At 35.3% G+C, this 23,909-nt stretch overlaps 1 protein-coding gene across 1 annotated transcript; it reads left to right on the forward strand.

Annotated features, from left to right (window-relative positions):
* The first annotated feature begins 83 nt into the window (after positions 1–83).
* LOC121367960 (ataxin-10-like) lies at positions 84–22,826 on the forward strand. The gene is made up of 9 exons (XM_041492430.1): positions 84–234; positions 12,829–13,185; positions 13,902–14,138; positions 15,356–15,433; positions 16,179–16,452; positions 17,862–17,970; positions 19,468–19,634; positions 20,892–20,955; positions 22,257–22,826. The coding sequence occupies exons 1-9, from the start codon at positions 119–121 to the stop codon at positions 22,448–22,450; spliced, it is 1,596 nt and encodes a 531-aa protein (XP_041348364.1). The 5' UTR covers positions 84–118; the 3' UTR covers positions 22,451–22,826.
* Positions 22,827–23,909: the final 1,083 nt, after the last annotated feature.

Genomic DNA, 23,909 nt, shown 5'->3' on the forward strand with positions numbered 1-23,909 from the left:
CCAGTCCAGTTACTAATAATTTAATCCAATCAAACATATCGTAGCATTTTTGTGCGGTCCCTTTGTTGTTACCGGAAATGAAATTGGCATGTGCTGGAAAAAGTGAAAAAAAGTCGTCATGAATTTTGAAGAATTTGCCGACGCTATGGTAGTAGAAGCTCGCAACCAGAGCTGGAAGGAAGTCAAGGATTCACTCTCGCATTTTACAAACGAGTTTAAGTCGGATGATTTCAGGTAATACTCGCGTATTCGTCTTCTGCGGTCACTCGTCATTCTCCAATTTCCGGAATCGGGGATGTGAATTTGGCTGTAATCGATTCAAATTTTGAATGGGATTTGATGTTACATGCTTATGAATTACAGTTTTATGATAATTTAGTTTTCTGGTTAGCTATATTTTTCTTAGTGTAATAAAACAGTTGGGAAAAAAATGATACCACTCCCCTCCACTAAAATTTCCCCACCCAAACTGTTAGCCCATCCCATTTGTTTTTAACTTGAATTTATTGAGTTTAGAATGTGTATTGTAGGTGCAGCAAGACTCTCAACCATACCAGCATGTTTTCAATGAGTTTGCATTACAAATTAATTTAAATACTGGTTACATGATCATGATGATGCTAGTGTGTAAACCAGGATTTAAACCCACATATATCAGCTAAGCCTAAAGTCCGAACCAAAATGTTAACAACTAATGATAAACTGCTCTCCTACCTTTATTTTTCATTAGATTTTAGCTTTCTAGACGATTCGTCCTCTGGACATTTCGTCCACAGACGATTCGTCCACCGTACATTTCGTCCACGTACATTTCGTCCACCCACATCGGACATTTCGTCCACTCAATTACAGAATTTACTATATAACTATAAATAATTATTTCTTTGACAGTGTAGTTGATTATTATCATTATTAAGTGGTTTGCTTTATCAAAGAAATATAAATTACGACCACAAATCAATGACACTTTCAAAATATTTATTAACTGGCCGTGTCCATTTCGTCCACCGACGATTCGTTTGTACCCGATTTCCATTCTTCCCATCCCCCCTCTCTCTCTCTCTCTCACACACACACACACAACTTGCATCTTCTTTTCGTAGGCAGATCAGACCAGATCAGATCAATTTGTTTTTCGTTGTAATTTGGCATTAAGAAAAGTAATAACTTTTCTGAGATCACCGACCCACTTCAATAGGTAAACTTCATATAATAGCAAGGTAACAATATTAATAATAACATTTTGAATAAACAAACAAACAAAGCAAAAAACCATGTCTTTTCATTTCAATTTAATTTAAATTATCAGTCATAACATATGACATTGCGTTTCAGCCTATGCTACAAACAAATGTCCAATAGCTCGAAGAAGGTGTTTGGCAGAAATTTCACCATCATGGTATTGTGTCCATTTTGGAAAACTTCCCCCTGCCTCGTCCTCTGCTTGGATCTCTGTAGACGTCCAAGCCGTCCGTCGCTAACTCGCTCCATCGTCATTTTGACTAACTTCGCTTCGCGTAGAAGGAGAGGAACCAACAAGTAAAACTGGATTCCATCTCTGGTAGCCCTTGCGTTGATTCTCCGATGCCAGCCTTCTGTGTTGTTGTTAGTTCGAATCTGAATGTGAAAAAGCACACCATGTAGATATAATAATAAAAACTACTACTACTGCTACTACTACCACCACTACTAATAAAAATAACTAAATATATAACAAATTAGTCATGGACAACACAACAACAATACTAAACATGTACTTACTGGCAATCCAAAAATGGACCAATTCTCCACCTTCCATACGCTACTTCTGAACCATGTTCTTTTCATGTATGCAAGAACGTTCTCCACCTTTGGCGGGATTTCCGGAACAGCGCAAAGTCGCTCGAACTGCTCCTCAATATCCTCAGCTGGCAAATAAGGCAGAGACAGAACTTGTTTCAGGAATACGTATGTGCGTCCCTTGTCATGGTACGATTTTTCCAGTCCTTCTTGTCTGATCCTTTTGAAAACCGCCTGGGTCCAGTGAAATAAGCACCCCTAAAAAGAAAAACGTCAAACAAAAATGTGAAATATATATAAATAAAAACCCGAAACAAACATTATAAAATTTAAAAAAAATTTAAAATGTAAACAAATCGTAAAATGATGACAGTAAAATTATAATTATAATACTAAATAGTTAACATACTTTCAATTCAACATGTGGTAGTACGGCGCGTATCGCAGCCCAGGTAGCCGCTTCAAAATCAGACACGACACGTCTCACTTGTGGCTGTTGTTGCATTTTTTCTAGAAGACTGTTGAATACCTATGAATGAAAAATATTAATCAACACAAAAACAAAAAAAACAAAAAAAAAAAACTAGTCAATATCGTGAGTGAATACTTAAAACACTAACATAACTTTGCAACAGATACGGTAAATAAATATCTTTAAATCTTTGTTGGTATATAAAGGCTTATGAATGTGACTCTCCCAGCGAAAATGTTAATTTTTTTTAAAACTTGCCCACATTGTATACGTGTTGTATTTTACCATGAATACATTAAAATAAATGTACAAAAGTATAAATACCAATACCAATATAACACTTACCCCTAAATAATCGATTGTTTGTCTTCGCGACATCAAAACAAACGCCAGTGGTACTTGGGTCATTGTCTCTCCCGATCTGACGAATGCATGGAGTCCAAACAGTTGCACAAAAGGAGGCGCCATGATTTTAAATGTTCCATCGACGTACCATGTTTTCGCCTGGGCCAGCTGATGAACTTGAGCTGGCGTTGCAAAAATCAGATGCCGCTGTTCGTTGACACGGACTGACGCTTGGAAAAACGTTTCTGCATCCGAGTCTACCGAGCACAAGTACTCTACATCAACCTGTAAATATTAAATACATTGTTCATAAGGTAGGAAAGAAGAAAGGAGTAGCACTAAACACATTATAACCATGGTTTATGAACCAATTGTGTAACTTTTTCAGGAGTTTCCTCAAGTCTAAATAGAACACGTGTAAGTTATACATACATCAAACTGCAGGTCTTTGGGATCATCGGGTCGGAATTTCTTTCGATGTCGATTGGCCTTCCTTGCCCAGCTATCAAAACGTACACGAGTCAGACTGAATATTTTCAACCTGGTCGGCAGCAAGCTTCACACTTTCAACAATCTCCTTTGCCGACCGAAAAATGTGCTCCGCAGCTAGAGTTTTGACCTAAATGGAAGAAAACATGTTTTATGTAGTTACGCACAATAAAGACATTAAACAAATAACGTTAGCAAGTGCAATATTTTAAATAAAAACTCATTAACGAATTGCATAATGGGAATAAATGTACCTGTTGTTTTCTTCGGTTCGATGTAGCAGTCCAGGTTTTGCTTGATGGTTGTGCTCCACTTTGCCTCGAGAAAAGATATTCCCATTTTGGTTAACTGTAGCTTTGCACCAGTTGTGGGTTCCTCTAACACTGCAAGTCCAGTTAATTCGGTCGCCATTCACTTTCTATAATACATGGTAGACACCGTGGTTAATTTATTTCAACACATACATAATATAAAAATTGTGTATTAATAAATAAAGATCACATACTAGTATAATTTATCTATTGTTTTATATTAATACATGCACATGTATTTACCTTTCTGGTATAGGCATAACCGATTGTTTCAATCAGCTTCGGTTTCCCTCTATCTGTTCCTTGGTCTACCACTACAAACTCCGGAGTGTAATTCTCCGTTTCACTAATCTCCATCGGCCTCGTTTCAACCAGTGACCTATAATATAAGAATACTTAGTGCACTACTTTTGTAAGTCTATATTTCATGTATAATACGATAAAATCTTCAACAAAACCCCCCCCAAAAAACAACCGCATACACCACCACCCCCACCAAAAAAACCCCCACAAAAAAACCTAAACAAAACAATGACATACTTACTCTTCTTGTAATGCATATGAGGAGATATTTGGTCGAGTTGGCAAAACTGGCACCTCAGGCAACACAGCAGAAATGTCGATGGTCTGCGATGCATTGCATTCAAATGAAAGGCGTGTGCTCTCTGCTCTTGGTTCACCCGTTATGCTCGACTGATCAAGTTGAACAGCAAACGTTCCAACATCAATTTGTGACCTTGACGACGTGTTCTAAAATGTAAAATACACTTTAAATGAATAGAATTGCACAACAGGAAAAACCTCTGTAAGTCATTAAGTGTTCTGTCTAATGTAAAAACATGAAAACATATAATAGCATCGATATACATAATGTCAAGCTGCATAAAGTATATAATATTTTAATATCGGTGTTAAAACAAAAACAAGGTATAACAATAAGACATACCTCGCTATGTGATTGTACCAGTGGTCGTGGTGGTTGAGGAGCAGAACTGGTGGTTGGCGGTGGAGGAGGAGAGGCAGAGAAAATCCCGGCGGTGGTGGTAGAAGTGAAAAACCTGGTGGAGGTGGAAGACGAAGTACTGGCGTCGCTTGAGGAAGAGAAAAGCTAGGTGGTGGTGGTGACAGAGTATCAGATGTTGTGCAAACACAAATCTCACATTTCCAGTCGATTTCCGTCCCATTCTTTACTGCTGCTCTATATATATCTCGTGATATTCCTGTACATAAAAAAGATGGTGCGTAAATATATATTTTGAGGGCTCAGATTATAATGAGAAATTTAGATAAATAATTACTAAAAGGCACATATAGTCATGGACGACGAAATGGCGACCGTATAACGCAATATATTACATCATAATTGATTTGAGGGAGTACGTAAATATAGTAAGACGTTTGCGGTCAATATAGCATTTTACTATTGTTACAGTTACATTCTAATTCAACACTAGTTCTTTGTTCATATGAAAAATCTTATTTTATTTATATAGAAATAACAAATTTATAGCTTGTACCTAATTATATAGCTAAACAGAAATGTACTAAAGAAATGGAACGTTTTAATGGAAAGTGGAAAGACAAACAAATAAAATGACAAAGTTAACGTACCTGTACCACAGCGTCGATGTTGCCATTTAAAACAACCTTCACATTGCAATCCTTCTTGGCGTGGCTTTACGCTCCTTTTGCATGACAGACAAATATTACTCATTGTGAACAAATTCCGAACATTTTTACCTTATGGTATAGGCCTATTTATGCCCTTGCTTGTCTACTTGAGTCATGACGATAACAACTCATAATTAACGGTGCCATCTTTTACAGTGAATTTGGTTTAAGTTTGTGAGCAGGAACAGGTAGAAACATCAAACATCAATGGATTAGTTTGATCAATTAACCCAAAACAACTTAATAGACTATCTAAATACGGGGCAGGCGGAGACATCAAAGGATCGGTCTTACTAATTTAGGGGCTTTACACCCCAACATGAACAGCAATTAAATATTGTATTATCTTCCTTAGTATGTGTTTGTAAAAGTAACAATGTAATTATATATGGCAGCCGTTAAGCCTCGTATTCCCTACCCACACCAACATCGGTCAAACGGATGTTTGAACAATTATATCTAGGACTCTTGATTCAAATTTATTCACATTTAAGAATCCTAACAACATAATTGCGTCAACATTTTTATTTATCTTTTGGATTGGTATTAATTTATTTTCCTGAGTATATTGTTTTTATTTGGATACATTGCCTTGCCAAAGTCGAACGTTTGTGTCCACAACAAGCATGCTTGCACAATATTTTGTGAACATACATAAAGACATACATACCACCCTCGGGATATCAAACACAACGATTTAAAAAAAAAAAAAAAAAAAAATATCTACCATATCAAATAAGTTATATATATATATATATATAATTTTTTGTTGTTGTTGTATTGGTGCCGTGCAAGGAATATATATTAAAATAAACCTAGTGGACGAATTGTCCAAAGGTAATTTTTGCCTGTGGACGAAATGTACGTGGACGAAATGTACGGTGGACGAATCGTCTGTGGACGAAATGTCCAGAGGACGGATCGTCTGCATCCCAGATTTTACCCACATTTTGTCCATACAGAAATCTTGAAAAAACCATTACAATAATACAGAATCAACATATTAGATGATAACTATGTAACCTATATCGACTTTGCTGAGATCACATAGGGCAAAAAGCATACAATTTTGTGCCGGCTGTCATTTTGACATTTTATGGAATACTCTCTAAGAGGGGTGAAAGGATATGACTTAATCTAACAATGTCATAACATGTTATGATATAAAAGCAAACGTGATGACGTCATATTAGATATTTTTTTCAATTTGTTTTGTTTAAAGATACCACTAGAGAACATCAAGGCTAGCTCGGGGTCAGCAGAAAATTTCACCAAATTATCTATTAAACTTACAGAAACAGTTTTTTGTAACAAAATATCAATTAATACTTGAAATTATTTTGCCAAATTAAAAAAAAAAATTCGCCAGTTGTTTCTAAAATTCTCAATTGGTGAATTTGGCGAGTGGCAGAGCTAGCCCTGGAACATTGACTTTATATTAATTATGTCACATACTTTGGAGGCTTTCATCCCTCTTGAAGAGTATTCCATAAAAAAACAAAATGGCAGACTGCAGAAAACTGCATGTATTTTGGTCTATGTGATCTCAGTGAAGTCGATACTGGTGATATTGTTACAGTCTCATATACATGTGGAATCTGTGTCACTGTAATGTTTTTTTCACAACTTATGTCTGGAATTTTTTTTGGGGAAAAGTAATTGTAATTAAAGGTAGGAGAGTAATTTATCGTAGTTGTTAACAATTTGGTTTGGACTTTAAGTACACTTTTACATTAATTACATGGGTTATTTGTTAAAAAAGTCCTGAAGTTTTTCTGTCTGCATTTTGTAGAAAATGGGTGGGACGTAGCTGAGTTGTAAAGCACTCGCTTGATGTGCAGTCGGTTTGGGATTGATCCCTGTCAGTGGGCCCATTGGGCTATTTCTCATTCCAGCCAGTGCACCACTACTGATATATCAAAGGTCGTGGTATGTGCTATCATGTCTGGGATAGTGTATATAATAGATCCTTTGCGACTAATGGAAAAATGTAGCAGGTTTCCTCTCTGAGACTATATTTCAAAATCACCAAATGGGTGACATCCAATAGCCGATGATTAATAAATCAATGTGCTCTAGTGGTGTTAATTAACAAAACAAACTTTTTGTTGTTGTAGAAAACAAAATGCTTTGGCCATACAGAACTTTATATTAGTTCAGCAGTTTCCCTTAATGTTTTCGGATTCAGGGCACAATACACTTCTACGTAAACCACCAAATTGTTACATTAAAAAAAAAAAAGAGTTGAAAACTTTGGATCAGCCAAATTTTATTCACCCTTTTCTGATCAGAAAAAGGTTGCTTGCACTCAGAACTGATTGGTAAAACCAACATCAACTCAATGTTCAATCAGCAAGACATTGGCACAGTCCTTGTTGTATGGAGATTTTCCCAGGAATAAGTGCCAGAGATATGAGTATAGGATTTGTCTTTGAAAGAGTTACTGATCAACATTTTAAGTTGTCGCCATTCCATTTGTACAGCATCAAAATTGCACCCAGCACCATTGAGACGAACATCAAACTATTTATATAGATCATAGGACATCCAATTGAACATTTCCATAGTAGTTCTTTACGGTTGCCATGTGTCATGATGAAATATTCTGAAACTACATACATGTGTTCACTGCCTTCTGAACACCTTCATACTTGTTACTTCCTAACACATTTTGAAATCAGGATTCAAGTTCTTTCACAGTTAGATTCCCTGTTTTGCAAATGGCCACAGATAGGGTTATGCCTGAATGTGTGTTGATCAGACTGCATTTCAATTCCCTAAAACATGACCTCAACCTGTTCCTCAGCATTCTAAAAAAACCTTCTGCAGCCCACCAGGTATCCCATTGGGCAAGTCCTTAAGGCCAAAAAAAAGAAGAAGTTTGTTTCAGGTAACATGGCCAAAAAATTAGGGTAGGTAGGTAGGATTTTTTTTGTTTATTTTTATTTTTTTATTATTATTATTTTTTTAGTTCAAAGAAAGGTTACCCTACCTTAAATGTGTTTGCCAGAGAAAAACTCAATCTCAAGATGAAAGACATGAAGGCAAGCTGTCTGAAAAATCTTAGTTTACTCTTTGCAGCCAGAGAGAAATAAAAGCAATCTCACTGTCAATGTCAGTTTTAAGTTTTACATGCCATTTTCAAAAGACAGAAAAACAAAAAAAGTTCAAACTATTTCACCAATAAAAGTCAGTAGATGACTGCACAGAACTTCACAGCTTTGTCCAGTTTTGTCATAGGATGACTGCACAAATTTGTCCAAGTTGGTCAATAGATATTTGCACAAAAAGTTAACAGATTTATCCAACTTGTATTGGAAATAACAAAACAATACTAATTTTGTGTGCAATTTACAAATCAATCGGCTTAGAACTGAATAACTTGTAGTAAATTTCATAGTAATAAAAAAGGCATTTCTAACCTGAGTACTCTGATTGTAAGAGAGCTAGACGGACATTTGGACATAAATAATGAGAGCGTGTTTATGTTCAAATGTCCGTCTAGTTCTCTTACAGTCAGAGTACTCGGGCTAAGGCGTTCCCTGTGGGACATACTTATAGTTTTAATGTTTATTAGCCTATTGAACGGACCCATGCTAAAATCACTCAAATTAATTTATTCCCAATTATAAATGTGAAATAAATGTGAACTGTTTAATGTTAGTGTTTATTCTTGAATATTCCGTTTATTTAATTATTACCCATGCTCAGCAGTTGATAGGCCTATCTACATCACTGGCGTAGGAAGCGGCATCGATGGTTTATATATTAATTTTATACATGTGTGTACCCACCCACCCCACTTTTTGATATCTTCCTACAGGCTACACCCGTGTATATTAACAAATTCTGGGTACTAGGCCTAAGCAGTAGCCAACAACGAAAATTGTACAAAGTCTTCTTCAAATGACCTTCACCTTTGCATGTGGAAAAAACGTGATGATTTGTAGTCTGTGCATGTGGTATCGACAAATCCTTTATTGTTTTGTTGAGATCGCACGTTGTTGTTTTTGGAAAATAAACCTACATTGTATGAGATGACTGGAGTTACGATAATACGATATAATACGATATATTTTCCTCTATAGGCCTACAGTATTTAGCAGATTGTAATAAAAGCCGTTTAATCGCCACACACGTTACCATACTGTCATGCGATCTCATGTGTCACCAATTACCGTGGTACCTAATAAGAGCACGTATTATTAACAGTGTTCTACACTCGGTTTTATAACTTACTCTTCTTTGGCTAGTGGACAAACAAAATTTACTAGCCAAGCTTAAAATGTTACTCGCCACAGTGCGACACTACTCATTTTGTATCATTTATGAATGTGTTGTAAGTATCTGGATTGTTTTCGCCAAATTACTAAAATCAACGATGAGTTCCGAATTGTACCGACAATTAATACAGAATTCACAGTGATCAATCGGACAACTTCGTAAATAGTGAAATGTTCCGACTGCACAATGATGACCACAAATTTTATTTGTTTTCGCTGCTAGGATTCTGAATGCACATGGCAAATAATTTAATACTTAGACGTTTTTGGAGTCAGTCGCCAGATGGCGACGATAATAAATTCAATCGGTCGCCACGCCAACATTTTGGTCGCATTGGCGACCATTTTGGTCGCAACTTAGAACACTGGTTAATGATTCCAATTTCAGTGGGGGTGTATAAAAACCATCGCTGCTGCCCCCCCCCCCCCCCACGCACACACACCCCTCAACCTCCATTTAACACACACACCCTGACGTGTAAGAGTTATCCTACTTGAGTACTTCTGTTGTCTGCTTTGTCGATCCGTGACCACAACTTCTCTGTGTGCTTCCCCACACCCCAGCAGAAAAAAAAAGTTCAGGGTCGGTGGCAAAATTTAGGGTCGGTCGGGTGACCGGAAACAAACCATTTTTTTTATTTGGCCTAATCATTATGTTTCTGCACAGTGCTAAATAGCTGAGATAGCAGAAGGCAGAATGAGGATCCTGGAAAAGAAAGTGTTTTCGTTTGCTTATGAATTTTATACCCACTACCTTTGATATCTGCATTTTTGCTGGTTGTTGCCAAGCTTTCCATATGACTGAGTAAACATTGCTGCATACTGTCCAGCATCAATTGAGAGGTCATCATTTTTATTTTTTGTTAGAGGAAAAGTCTCATGGCACAAATGATATATGGTCCCCTTGACGACAGTTGGGCTGTATGTTCTGGCTTCTAATTCTTTTCCAATCATATCAAGTTCTCGTTCCAAATGAGATGCAAACAGGTGTTCACTGCTTGCATGGGAGTTTGGGACAGTTTCACTGATGTCGTAGCAGAGCTAGTGGCAGTCTCTGTGCCATACTAGTAATGAAAGTATCAGGTGGGGAACATCCTCTCTAAGTTTAGCAACAACATCATTTCTTTGATCTAAGTTCACGCTCGTACCATCAGTTCAAAAGCCTACTAACATTTCCTCCCATTTGTCCTGTTGAAAACCTACTTCTGAAAAAAGACAATTTCATAGCTGTGATCACACCAGGTGTATGTTCAAGATCATTTGAATCAAGCATTTTGTTTACTGGTGACGCATTTTGAACGAGACTAGCATAAATAACTTAATTTTCAGAAATAGAACTATCAGTAGCTCCATCTATTAGTACAGAGAAGGAATGAGGATTGTTCATTATGTCGGCAGTACGGTCATGAAACGTTGAAGCTACTGTACTCAACATTTCTGCACACTTTGTCATTTCTATAGATAGTGTAATGTCAAGTCCATTCTTTTTCTGCAGAATTAAGAGGTCTGAATTTAGGCAAATATAATTCTTCCTTTCCAATGCAATAAGCTGCATTATTACTATTAAATTTTATTTTTAGTTCTTGATTTGTTTTATTATCCGTTGATGATTATATCACGCTGAATTGTTTTGCAGTTACAGACTGGTTAACTGACACATTTTGTCCTGCAATTATATCTCTACATTTAATGTGTTTCTGACTGTCAGAATGTGCTCTAATATTAACACATGTGAATTTATTTGAGCCTTGTATAAACTCCATTGATCCAGCCATTGATGAACCACATTTTCGACAAAATTCACAAAACATAATATTGTCATATCTGTCATATCGTAACCATTCAAAATCATTTGAGCAACTTTCCAAAAAATACTATCAATTTTACCTCACATTTAGTAGATTTGGGGTTTTCCATTTCTAAATTAAGTTCCCGATTATCAATGCTGTGGTAGGCCTCCTGAAATAAGAACTTGTGCACTTTGCCATATCGTCTGCTAGAATTCTTGTACAGGATATCATATTGTTCATGCTTTAGGTATATATAGAATATTTTCTTGAAAATTATTAAAATATTTAAGAAATATTTTATTAGCCAAAGACTAAATATTGTAGTACTTTGTATAAAACCCCCCATAGCAATTGGGTAATTTGGCAATGCACAGGGTGAGCCCTAAATTTAATATTGGTCATCCTAATGTCGATCAGTGTTCTCGCTGCTCTATTTAAGTGGGGTGCCCCGCTATTCCATTTTGCTGCCCTCCTTTCATGTTCCCCACCCTCCTTTATTTTTGAGCGCCCCTCTTTATTTTCCAGCACCTATCTCCGCTATTTCCAAATGCACTTTTTTCCACACAAAAAACAACGATCAGTCTGCACACTGGACATCAAAGGAAACAAGCCGACAGTTACCGTAACGTAATTTAACAGTATTTTTAACAGCCTCTATTTTGTCCAATATCTGTATCCATTTGTATGTTTGATAGACACAATAAAAGTTAAATTTTATGTAAGCAATGAAAACATTTTATTTTTTACGGATTCGGCAATCTCCGATTGAAAAAACCCGCTTATTTGGCGCAAAATTTGTCACGTGATCAGAACGGTCATATCGTTTGATATTTTGTTCTCAGTTGCAGATATAATTGGTTGAAACTGATGATTTTTACTTTCTGTTATTCTGTTTATTCAGCAGTTCTTTATAAAATATTGTAAACTTTTCATTTTGAGGGGATATGAACGCTTATAAAAACAACGGAAGTGGTAGTGTTTATCATTAAAATCATTTATCTTGAGTGCCAAATAATATATACACCGCCTTTACAAAAACGAAACTACTTTTTATCAGCTGGCGATAATATTTTATCACAGTGATCGATTCATTTGATGAAGATGGAAATAGAAAAAATGTATCTGACATTAGGAGATCACTTTACAAACATCTTTATTGTTTTTCGTATATCTGGAAATTTTTATTAAAAATAATAATACTAAAACTTTAATCGGTCCAGCAAAACCGGAACTGCCCGTGAATGTCAGACCGATATCATCTTCGGTTCAATTAAAAGACGAGTCTTTTTATAAACCCATTGCACTTTTTCCTAGGCAAAATAAGGTGCATGTCTTTCACAAAGTCTACCAACACACAACAATATGATAACCAATCTACTCCCCCCCCCCCCCCCCCTTTTTTTCTTTCTTTTTTATGATTGGTTTTTTCTTTTTATTATTAATTTTTTTTGAAGGGTGTGGTGCCGAGCAGCCCCCCTCCTTTAATTTTCACCCAGCGAGAACACTGTCGATATATAGATAATGGCATTAATGTTTTAATCTGAATAGTTGTACATGTGCTTTAAAGCTGCTTGTGAAATTGGTTATGAAAAAGCATATTGTGTACATTTTAGGTGACAGTTGCCTCTTGCGTCCTGTTAATTTTAAGGCTTGTTAATTTTGATTATATAATTTTTTTTTTTTTATAGGAATAATGCTGGCCCTCGCCTCTTCGGACACTTGGCCAACACTCTTTCCTCCCTGAAAAACAAACTGATGTCTGAGGAAGACATTCCCATCGAGGTGGAGTTCACAGACTGTTTGGCCGAGTATTACCGCTGTCTGCGAAACGCTTGTGCGAGTTGCCACGACAACCAGGAGCTGGCTCGCAGCACCCTTATTCTCATGAACACGAGAGACATTGTGCAAAAACTAAACACGGAGAACCGAGATGAGACTATTGTGTGCGTGCTGCAGTGTGCTGTCCAGTTCCTTGGCAACACGTGTGTCAGAAACAGCTTCAACCAGTCGACGGTGTGGGACATGTTTCTTTCAGATGATTACAGGTAGGCTCGGCATTACACTGACCTTACATAAATCTTTGTGATAGTTAGTCTTGAAAGAGCATTTTGGTTGGTTGTTCCATCTTGGATGTAGGTTATTTGTATAGTGAAGCATCATGTACAAGAGAAGTTTTATTCTTCAGAATAAATACAGTTATTTCTTCACATAACAGTCTTCGAACAAATAGTGTATGTGTACTTGAAATATATCATGTTTGTGTTATACCTACAAGTTAACTAGTAATTCTGTTCTTTAAATTAATGGAAAACGCTGGATATATTCCATTTTAAATACTGCATCTAATGAATGCTTTAGACATTTACATGCATATAAGTACGTATGTATATCAGACTTATGAGTTAAATGCAAAAATATTTCAGGTAACTCAGTTTCATTTTTCGTACAACCATGTGATTTATGTCGTAAATATATTGTGTGAAAGAATATTAAGTTATTTGAAAATCTATTTGTCAATGGAACGATCGTGCATATTTAAGTGCAGAAAGAGTCGTTACGTGGTACTTGTGTGGTATGGGTGTTTATCCATGACAGAAAGGGCAATGCGTTCATTTAATTGTTTTTCTACACACAGGTACATGTATATATATCTATCATAATTTCTTTTTTATATTTTACACTGTAGGTGTAAACGTATGTAGCTTACTTGTACATTTACAGCTACATATGACAGTTTTTAATTATGTCATCAACGTTTCAGGAATCTCTTGATGTCGGGCGATGTGCCGCTGGCTGATTACACCTGTATGTTGCTCCACACCTGTATACGGGGTCTGCTCGTCCAGGGCAGTGCTCACCCCACCTACCAGCAGAAGCAGCAGCACCTGAGTCAGCGTGACACGGAGGACTACCCACACGACATCCTGCAGGACCCTGGGGTGCAGGAGTATCTCACAGAGGCCATCAGACAGTCAGCGGCTAACGAGTTTGAGTGGGGGTGGGTGGATTAAGACAACTAAATTTATATTGAAATTCATGGAGTTGCACAAGGCAAAATTATTTTCTACATGGTATACAGAATAAAATGAAATACTTTAAATTTATGGTTGGGTTAAAATATGTTCTGTTTGGATTTTTGGTTTGCTACCTGCATACTCTCATTAATTTTAGAACAAATATATATTTTTTTTATTGTCTACAGGCTTTCATGCTTATCCATCCAGTTTTTTAACCAAAAAACGTCATCACTGACCCAAATTTCCAACATGAAATATGTAATTTTGAACCTACGTTTTTCAACCTCAAATTGTAAAAAAGCAACTAATGTAACACTCTTGACATGTGTAATATTTAAGAGCCATCTTAGTCAGTCTAATTACACAAATAAAATTTACAGAAGAACTTAATTAATATTTTACAAATATTTTTTTTTGGAAACCCTACAATCATGATCCATGATGTCATTTTTTATGACACTTTTACGAAGTGTATTTTCACTTTCAGTTGACAGAAAGTAATCCAATCCATCATCTATTTCAAAGCCTGTGTTATCAGTTATTTTCCGGGAATATATCCTTTACAAATAGGAAATTTCCAACATGTATAAACAATTTTTTTTGGTACAAATAGCAACCAATGTACATGTTATGTCATTGGTAGTGTTTACACAAATTTAGACAGTTTTTTCAGATTTTTTTTCAATATTGCGATAACAACTTACTTATGAATACCAGTCAACAAAATATACTGGATGTGTTCGATTGTCATTCTACTGTTTTAGCGTTCACAGAATCATGATAAATAACTCCTGTGAATATTGACAGCTGTGTTTACGAAGACCAGTCGCATCTTAACTGCAGTCAAGAAAGATTTTATGTTAGTTTTGCACTTCTCGACTGCAGTGGGGAATGGGAGGGAAAGAGTTAAAAAGAAATATGTTATGAGTTGTGTAACCTATTTTATATGATAACAAATTGTATGTATTTTAAAAATATAATTCCAACCATATGTTATTTATATTTATTAATCGCTTTTGCATATGCATTATGTTAATTTGCTATTTCATCAGGTTTGGCAAATAGTTATTTAGATTAAGCATGGAGGTACTACTACTACTACGATTGTATAGTATATTTGCCACATATATATCTGACCAAAAAGATCTATATGTAGCTTGTGCTTGCTAATGAACATTTGATTTTGATTTTTTAACAGTGTCTACTTGATTGAGGATCTATGTCAGTTTGAAACCTTTTTGTCTGTTTTATACGACAAGCTCACTGATAAGGAAAGGTAAGATCAGATATTGACAGTACTTTATTGAAATTATCTGGCTTAAAGCATTTTATTTATGATTTGTTTTTGCAGGATTTTAGTATGTTCTTTACATTTAAGCAGAGAATTGTTTTTTAATCCATAATATAACTATAACGATAGAACTACAGATGTGTAATGTTTTGCTTTAGATCTTTGACATTCAGTTCACGTTCACTGAAATTTCATTATAATTTAAAGCACAAAGGCTTGTATTGATCTTTATTGCACTTCAGCAAGAATCGATTTTGTATCAATCTGATTAAAGTTAGCTCTACTGGTCCTACCAGTAGATCTAACAGCATTGCATGGACTCCCATGTCCAGGTGACATTTCGTCTATAAATAATAATTTGTCGACCAATCACACTTCGCATTTTATAATGTTATTCGGGAGAATGTTTTCTAATTCTTTTCAAATGACTGGCATGATTTTGCAAGTACGGTTTTGATTGATTGAATGAAAGGTCAGCTGGACATGAGCTCCAATGGGGTGCTGTTAGATCCATGGGTAATAGTAATTAACCAGTGGAGCTAAGTTTAATTAGATTGGACTTTGTACATAAATAGAAGAATGCAGACATATTCAACATAATGTAAACTCAAAACATTTTCATAAATTATTAGATATACAAAGATGTTTAGTGACTAAGACATAATTGCATAAATTCAGCACAGTGTTTCATTATCATGATACTGGAGCCATGTTTTATATTTCCCCTCAGGATATTTGTTGTTGAAGTTCTTATCAACCTTCTCAAGCAAATGAGTGACTGTCTGACCCACGACAGAAAGATCGGAGCTGGTGTGACAAATTCGGATAATTGTGCAGCTGTGGCCGAGTCGAAGATGACGGTAGATGACACCCCCGAGGAAATCGCCTCCTCCATGCCCAACCGCTACGTCGGTATCGACAACCTGCGCTTTCTCTCTGAAGAAATCCAATCCAAATGTCTGCAGGTTATAAGGGTGGTGGTCATGAACTGCGAGTATTCCTTGGTAAGTTGTTTATATAGAGAATAACTAGTTAATGACGTCGGATATTGGCTTTATCTTATTACGGTAAGAATGGGAAATTCCGTGAGGCTTTGCTGAACGGAATTTCTCATTTGGCCTGAACAGAATAAAGCCGATATCTGACATCATTAACTAGTTGTTATCTTTATCCTGCAGACCATAAAAATTCAGGTGAAAAGCTATTATTTCTGTTACTTCAGCTACATTGTATGATGACTTAGATCAAATGAGTGATTTGTAATGTAGCTATGCGTGTGACGTTAATAGTCAGATCCTGCTATTATACGAATATAACTTTGCTTTATCCGTCATCATAGTCTGTTAATAAACATGGTGGTTGTAAGATAAATCTAATTATGTGGATAAAAATAAACAGGGATTTCAGTAATGTATGTCACCACTAGAGCACATTGATTTATTAATCGTTGGCTATTGAATGTCAGATATATGGTCATAGAGAGGAAACCCGCTACATTTTTCCATTAGTAGCAATGGGCCCACCGGCAGGGATTGATCCCAAACCGACTGCACATCAAGCGAGCACTTTACCACCGCCCCTTGCACAGATTAATGACAGGGCAGGCATTAGCTCAGTAGTGCTCTTGCCGTAGGTGCTTTGATCATAGGATCAAACCAACTTGGTGGACACATTCTCTCATTGGGCTTTTTTCCCTGGCTAAACCAGTGCCTTATGTCTGGTATATATCAACGGCCATAGTATGTACTGTTCTATCTGTGGGAAAGTGCATATAAAAGACCCCTTGCTGCTAATGGAAAAATGTAGCAGGTTTTCTCTAAGACTGCATGTAAAAAATTACAAAATATTTGACATCAAATAATATATCCATGTGCTCTAGTGGTGACGTCGAACAAAAGAAACTTTTAGGTTAAGAGACAGAATGACTTCATTAGAATTGAGAGCAGGGTCTAGCTCAGTAAGTAGAGCACTCACCTGAGCAGCTTTGATTGCAGGATCGAACCTCCTCGGTGGACCCATTCTCTGATTGTTTTTCCCCCTGCCCCAACTAGTGTCCCTTAACTAGTATATCAAATGCTGTGGTATGTGCTGTCCTGTCTGGGGGAAATTGCATATATAAAGATCCCTTCTTTTTTTGTTTCCTACATTTTTGTCTCAACCAGGAGTTTAAAAATAATCATATATTGGATACCAAATAGCTGTAGTTTAAACTGTACCAATGTGTCACTATTTAAACGAATATTTCTAACGCGTTGGTGTAATTAGAAAGGAATGAATGCTTTTGCAGTCATTGATTTTTAAAAAAGTGGTGCAAGAAGATTATTTTCATGACTTTCATTGCTTGATTTATGAGACCATGCCAAGTCGTCAGTGTTCCGATGTAATGTCAGATCTGTATATTTATATTTTTCAGACTCCCTGGCTGATCGTGAAGAACATTGAGGCGCTGGGTATCGCCACGTCACTTCACACCATCTATGGAGCATTGCAGGAGGACACAGACCTCTTGATGACGTCCCTCGGTAAGAACCTCTTGTGTTTCTTGACACAGCACAAGAAAACCTATGAAAGGCAAAATATAGGTGTTACTTAAAAGATTAGTTATTCTTTGATTTATAGCCTGTGCTTTTAACTTTCTGAGTACTGCAGGGCGAGATATCTCGCCCAACGTCATGCCAGTCATCATAGTGTACACTGTATACAGTGCATTCCCCAATTCATATTTCCTACCATTTTGCACACGACACTCACTGGAAATAATAATATCAGTTTTTTAGACAAGTATTTTTGCTTGACAATAATGGCGACACGCCGCGGTCATTTTCAGGAATCGATAGCTGATTGTGACAGCTAATATGATAATAAATTTGACAGTTTTACCAAGAACTAAAATCAACAAATAGTGGGATATGAATCGTAGTGCATTTACAAAAAAACATTCTTGTCAGAAAACCACTGTTATTGGAAATAATGAACAAATACTGGACAGTTGGCCACAAATGCCCATATATAAATGCGACTTTCGATTTTTTACGTCATTTTAATCAACATTAACTTAACTAAAATATCATAAAAATTAGAAAACCCACAAAAATAATACTTACCAATTCACATGTGAACTTTATTTTATGTATTTATAAACATTTAAGTGAATATATGTGAGTAAAAATTATAAACATGTACCCACTAAGCGTGGTTTTTGTAAAAAAAATTAATCCAGTAATCTAAAGGTTAAGAGTCTAGACTCGCTCTCTAATTAATGACGTCACACACATATAACTTGTATGGTGTTGACATGATGTTAAAGCTGTTGAAGCAGACTTCTGAAATTCGAAATTTGGAAATTGACATTAGTCATTTATCGTTTACACAAAAGAAAATTAATTTTTGCATAAGCAGTCATAATCTTGTAAACGGTGCCATAAATTGAATGAGTGAACAAAAAATATGTTGCACAAAATTAGACTTACATGATCAATGGGCAAACCAGCGATAGAAATAAGCAGAATTTTTCATTAGTCCACTGGATAAGTACATCGAGAAATCTACTTGTCCAGCAATATTTTCACTTGTCCAAATAAATGTTATGTTTTATTCAAGTACAAGGAACATAGTTTTGATTGCTCCAAATTAAACTGCATTGAACATTTTTACTTGTCCACTGGACAACCATTAAGGTACCATTTTGCTTGTCTAAGCAGATCTTCTCTTGTCAGGACAAATGGACAAGTGCTTATTTCGAACACTGAAAAAACCCTATCATTTTTGCAGTTTTCATAGACCGAATGAAATGTTTACATGGAATTGAAGCAGAAGGATGGTTCGAATGAAAATATTGTTCCCTGCTATATAAACTGCTTTGAATAGTAACTACTCAATGCATGGTGGTGGTTTAGTGTCTTTTCTTACTTCACTTGCTGTCTTGTTGTTTTGATTAATATTATAAAACTGCTTGTTAAAATTCACTTAATAATACATTTACTCGAATGATTTAATTATTAAAAAATGTTCTAACACAGATTTATTAAATGGAATCCATGACATCAACAAGGGAGGAGAAAACCATTTTGTTGGAGCAGAAAAACCAAAAGAAATTGACCCGAGTCATCCGTCATTTTGCTTGAAGCGAGATCTGGTGCGACTGATCGCCAACATGGTGTACCATCATCCAGTTAATCAGGATCGGGTAGGTTTTGTCGAAATGTTTAACCACACTATTTGCAGGTTTCATGTTATACATATACTGAACTTCACTTACATTGTTCTCACTGCCTACTTATTGCACAACTTTATTTTGTGCAAGAAGATTACTACCTTTTTGTAAGTCTATGATCAATACTCCTTTCGTGGATTTATTTATCATTAAAAATCATACTCTCTGCCAGTCTTGTGTAATGTTTCAAATACAATGTGACATAATGTATAAATCATATATGATGTAAATAGCAAAAAGGCACTAACTCAAGTAAAAATAAAGGGGAATTCTTCATATCAAAATTCCGATCCAAATCACACATATGTATGATACAAGGTGAACATGTCATTGGCTCAGCCATCAAAATTGACATTGTTGTGCGACAGCAATTTAATATAGGCAATAACAAAAGTAAATATCTGATAGTCATAAAATGTTTGCAGATGAAGTTTGCGACAGTGTTTTGCAGCAGCATTGCTAATTGCCATTGCAAATTTTTAGAATTACTAGCTGAAAGTTAAAGTAGGCTGTTGACAATAAAACTCCATGATAATACTGTTTTATTCTATTAACATTTGAAAACTCATAAAAATTCTGGTTTATTTACAGACTTTTTTTGTTCAATTCTTTCAGAATAAATTTTGATTGATTTAATAGTGTTTAATATTCACTTGATGACACAAATGCATGTTATCACTAATTGTTTTAATAAGTTGTTTATTACCTTTTGCATTTCATTTTAGAATCACGAAAATAGCATTTGACTAAGCAGCTTTCTGGCATAGAAGCACCATTTTAAAAGTTGATTCTTTATGATAATTACAGTCAGATATATTGAGCTTTAGATGCACATTCCAATGAAAACATACATTTGATTGTTTTGTTGTTATTAACTGGCATGTATGACATTCATTCCTGTTCGTATAGTTTAACAAATTTAAAATGGCCGTGGTAATTTAGTTTTATTTTATTTGTACCTAAAGTATTCTCTGTTTTAGCTGTAGATCTAAATCCTCCAACCTGTTTGCATGGCTCACATTGGAACACATTTTGGTTAAGCCAGTTTTCAGCTATGTGAAGTATGTTTTAAACATTATTAAAATATGGTAAAGAATATATTATTAAAGTCTAAATGTTACAGCCACTTTGTATAAAAATTAGCCATTGGCTAATTTGGCAATGGATGGGCAAGTCCGATTTTGGTTGCTGCATTTTATGAAATGTTTTGACATACATTTATTTTTCCAGGTTCGAGAAATGGACGGAATTCCCTTACTTCTTGACCTGTCTGGTGTTGATGACAGAAATCCATGTATCCTTACTGATCTCACTGATGAATGGAAAACACCACACACAAATTATTTTTTAATGCAACAGTAAATTACATTTATTTTCAACACATTAATTGTATTCTCAGGGCTCCAAGAATTTTCTAAAATCTACTAGCTACAATGTATGTGATCAGTGATTTTTAAAATTCATTAGCCATTGTTAACAATCAACTAAAGTACTAATCAAAATTATACCCAGGTGATTTTTCAGTCTTATATATTGGTTATGAAAATCCCTGGAATAAAAACCATAAAAATGTGTCAGTATTATCATGACCTGTTATGGTATTCAAACAACCGGTACCTAAAATGACAATAAATGACCTGTTATAGATAGAAATATGAGAGATATTTACAATTTTACTGCAAAACATATGTAATATGAAACCGACTCTATCACCAAGTTTGATATTGAACACACCTGAGACCACCTCTCTGCTTAGCTTAGTACTTGTGATTCACCTGTCAAGTGTAATCAACATAAACCTGAGTGTTATAGTCTGTTCCAAATTACATATGTTTTGCAGTAAAATTGTAAATACATCTCATATTTCTATCTATAACAGGTCATTTATTGTCATTTTTTCTACCAGTTGTTTGAATACCATAACAGGTCATGATAATACTGACACATTTTTATGGTTTTTATTCCAGGGATTTTCATAACTAATATATAAGATTGAAAAATCACCTGGGTATAATTTTGATTAGTACTTTAGCCCTATCTATGTATATACATTTGTATTAATAACATTAGAAAGTAAAAATAAATCCTGGATTTGACTAAAACACATTTTGTGATTACTATTAATAAATAATATGTAATATGTAGTTCAGGTTGTTTATTACCAGTAAATTAATATACTTTTTGTAGAATACACTTCATTTCAGGTATTTTTAGTTCCCTACCGGTCTATCTGGAGGATTTCATCTCCATCTGTCTGTTTTAACCAGTGCCCAGTGACTGGTATATCAAAGGCTGTGGTATGTGCTATCCTGTCTGAGAAATTTCATATAAAAGATCCATCGCTGCTAATGGAAAAAGTAGCGGATTTCTTCGGAAGACTACATGTCACTGTTACAAATTGTTTAATATCCAATGGCTGATGATTAATAATCAATATACATTTTTCATAACATTTTCTTTAATCATCATTTATATTATGTTTATTTACCATATAATATTTTTTTTTTTTTACATATATAGCATTCACCATCTTTAATGAATGTTGAAAATATGTTCTATTTACCATATAAGACTATTATCCTTAACTAAACTCAGTTATAACGCAGTGGGTTGTCTTGGCAATCCGCAATCTCCTGGAGGGCAATGACGAAAACAAAGCGATTGTGAACGAAATGCAGATGGAAGGAATGGCCAACAACGTCAGTCTGTTGAAGGAGTACGGCATTTCCGCGGAACTCCAGGGAAACAAGATCATCGTGAAGCCACCCAAACCGGGACATGGAACATGATGAAGAAAACCCCACCCCACACACGCACACAAAAAATAAAATAAAAATCCTGTTTTATTTTTAATCTATATGTTTATCATAAGCAGAGATACTCACATCGTACCTGTTTAACACAAGTGTATCCCTGACTTGTAGTGGGTTGTGGACAAGATCAAATGTTTTATAGAAAGAGGAACTATTCGGGTTAGAGTTTAGTATCTTGTTGTACGTCATTAACCGCCGGTTGGTGGAACGAATGTGGTGCTTTACGGTTGAATTATGGAAACAGAAATGTGTGGAAGGTCAGCAGTGGAAAGAAAACATGCCTCGGATATACAAGATATTACATTTTATGGCTAATTACACAGTACAAATTAAAAAAAACTGCAAAAAACTGCAAAAACTGCAAAATGTCTATCATATTCTTTGTGTAATTTATGTTTGTGAACTATTAGCGAGCATAAAAATAATAGGGCTGTTCTAGATTAATCACATTGTGAAGGGGTAATTTTATTAAATACTCACAACCCCCAAAATAGAATTTATTTAAACCAAGGATACATATAGAAAATACCGCAGTAAACCCACCAGGCAAAAGAAGTACCTCCCATCTCTTCCATGTGATTAATGTGTAAAACACCTCTGTATTAAAATATGTATTTAAATATACTGGACAGCAAAAGAAACAAGAATATTTCAATGTCTTTTTTTTTTTTTTTTGGTAATACAATTAATTCAGTAAATAAACTGTCAAAATGGGCCTAAAAAGTTCAAAGACATTAATAATTTGAATAATTTGAACCGACACAAAACCTAGTGGGATTCAAGCTGAATACTTCGAGAATAACTAACTAGCTACGAGGAATTATGAATTATCTGTCCCTAGTTTGAAAATAATTATTTTTATATATTACTAAAGCTGCTGCTTATTAAACTATACCATTTCATGTTTACGCAACAAATAAGTCTATTTGTTTTTGTAAATCTTTGTAGATCGTATAACGTATGTGTAATCTGACTCATGAATTGAAACATTATATGAATGAAAGTGAAGTTCCGGCCATGCCAAGCAACCAACCAAACGTCGTGATTTTTAAGCCAGCCAATCAGTGGCTGTAGAAGCAATCTGCACACTGTGCAGAGATCGAAAAAATATTACCCCGTATATTTGAGCCCATAGGGTAATAATTTGAAATAATATTGTATATTACTCAACTTTCTCCAGGGATATTTGACAAAACATATCTCAAGTAAAGCAAATGCATTTATTGTGTTCGATGAATGACATGCCTAACTGTAGACCTGCATCGCTATGGTGACGTATGGAGCATCCAGACTGCATTGTCTCATTGATCACATGTTACACACAGATTTAAGATGTATGCTAATTGTTTACCGTGACATATGTTTGGTATGTCTCTAGCGAAAGTTGAGTAGTCGAAATTGAAAAACACTAAATTAATATTCACATTTGTTTTGT

The sequence above is a fragment of the Gigantopelta aegis genome, chromosome 3 (assembly GCF_016097555.1).
Source record: "Gigantopelta aegis isolate Gae_Host chromosome 3, Gae_host_genome, whole genome shotgun sequence".
Classification (NCBI taxonomy): Eukaryota; Metazoa; Mollusca; class Gastropoda; order Neomphalida; family Peltospiridae; genus Gigantopelta; species Gigantopelta aegis.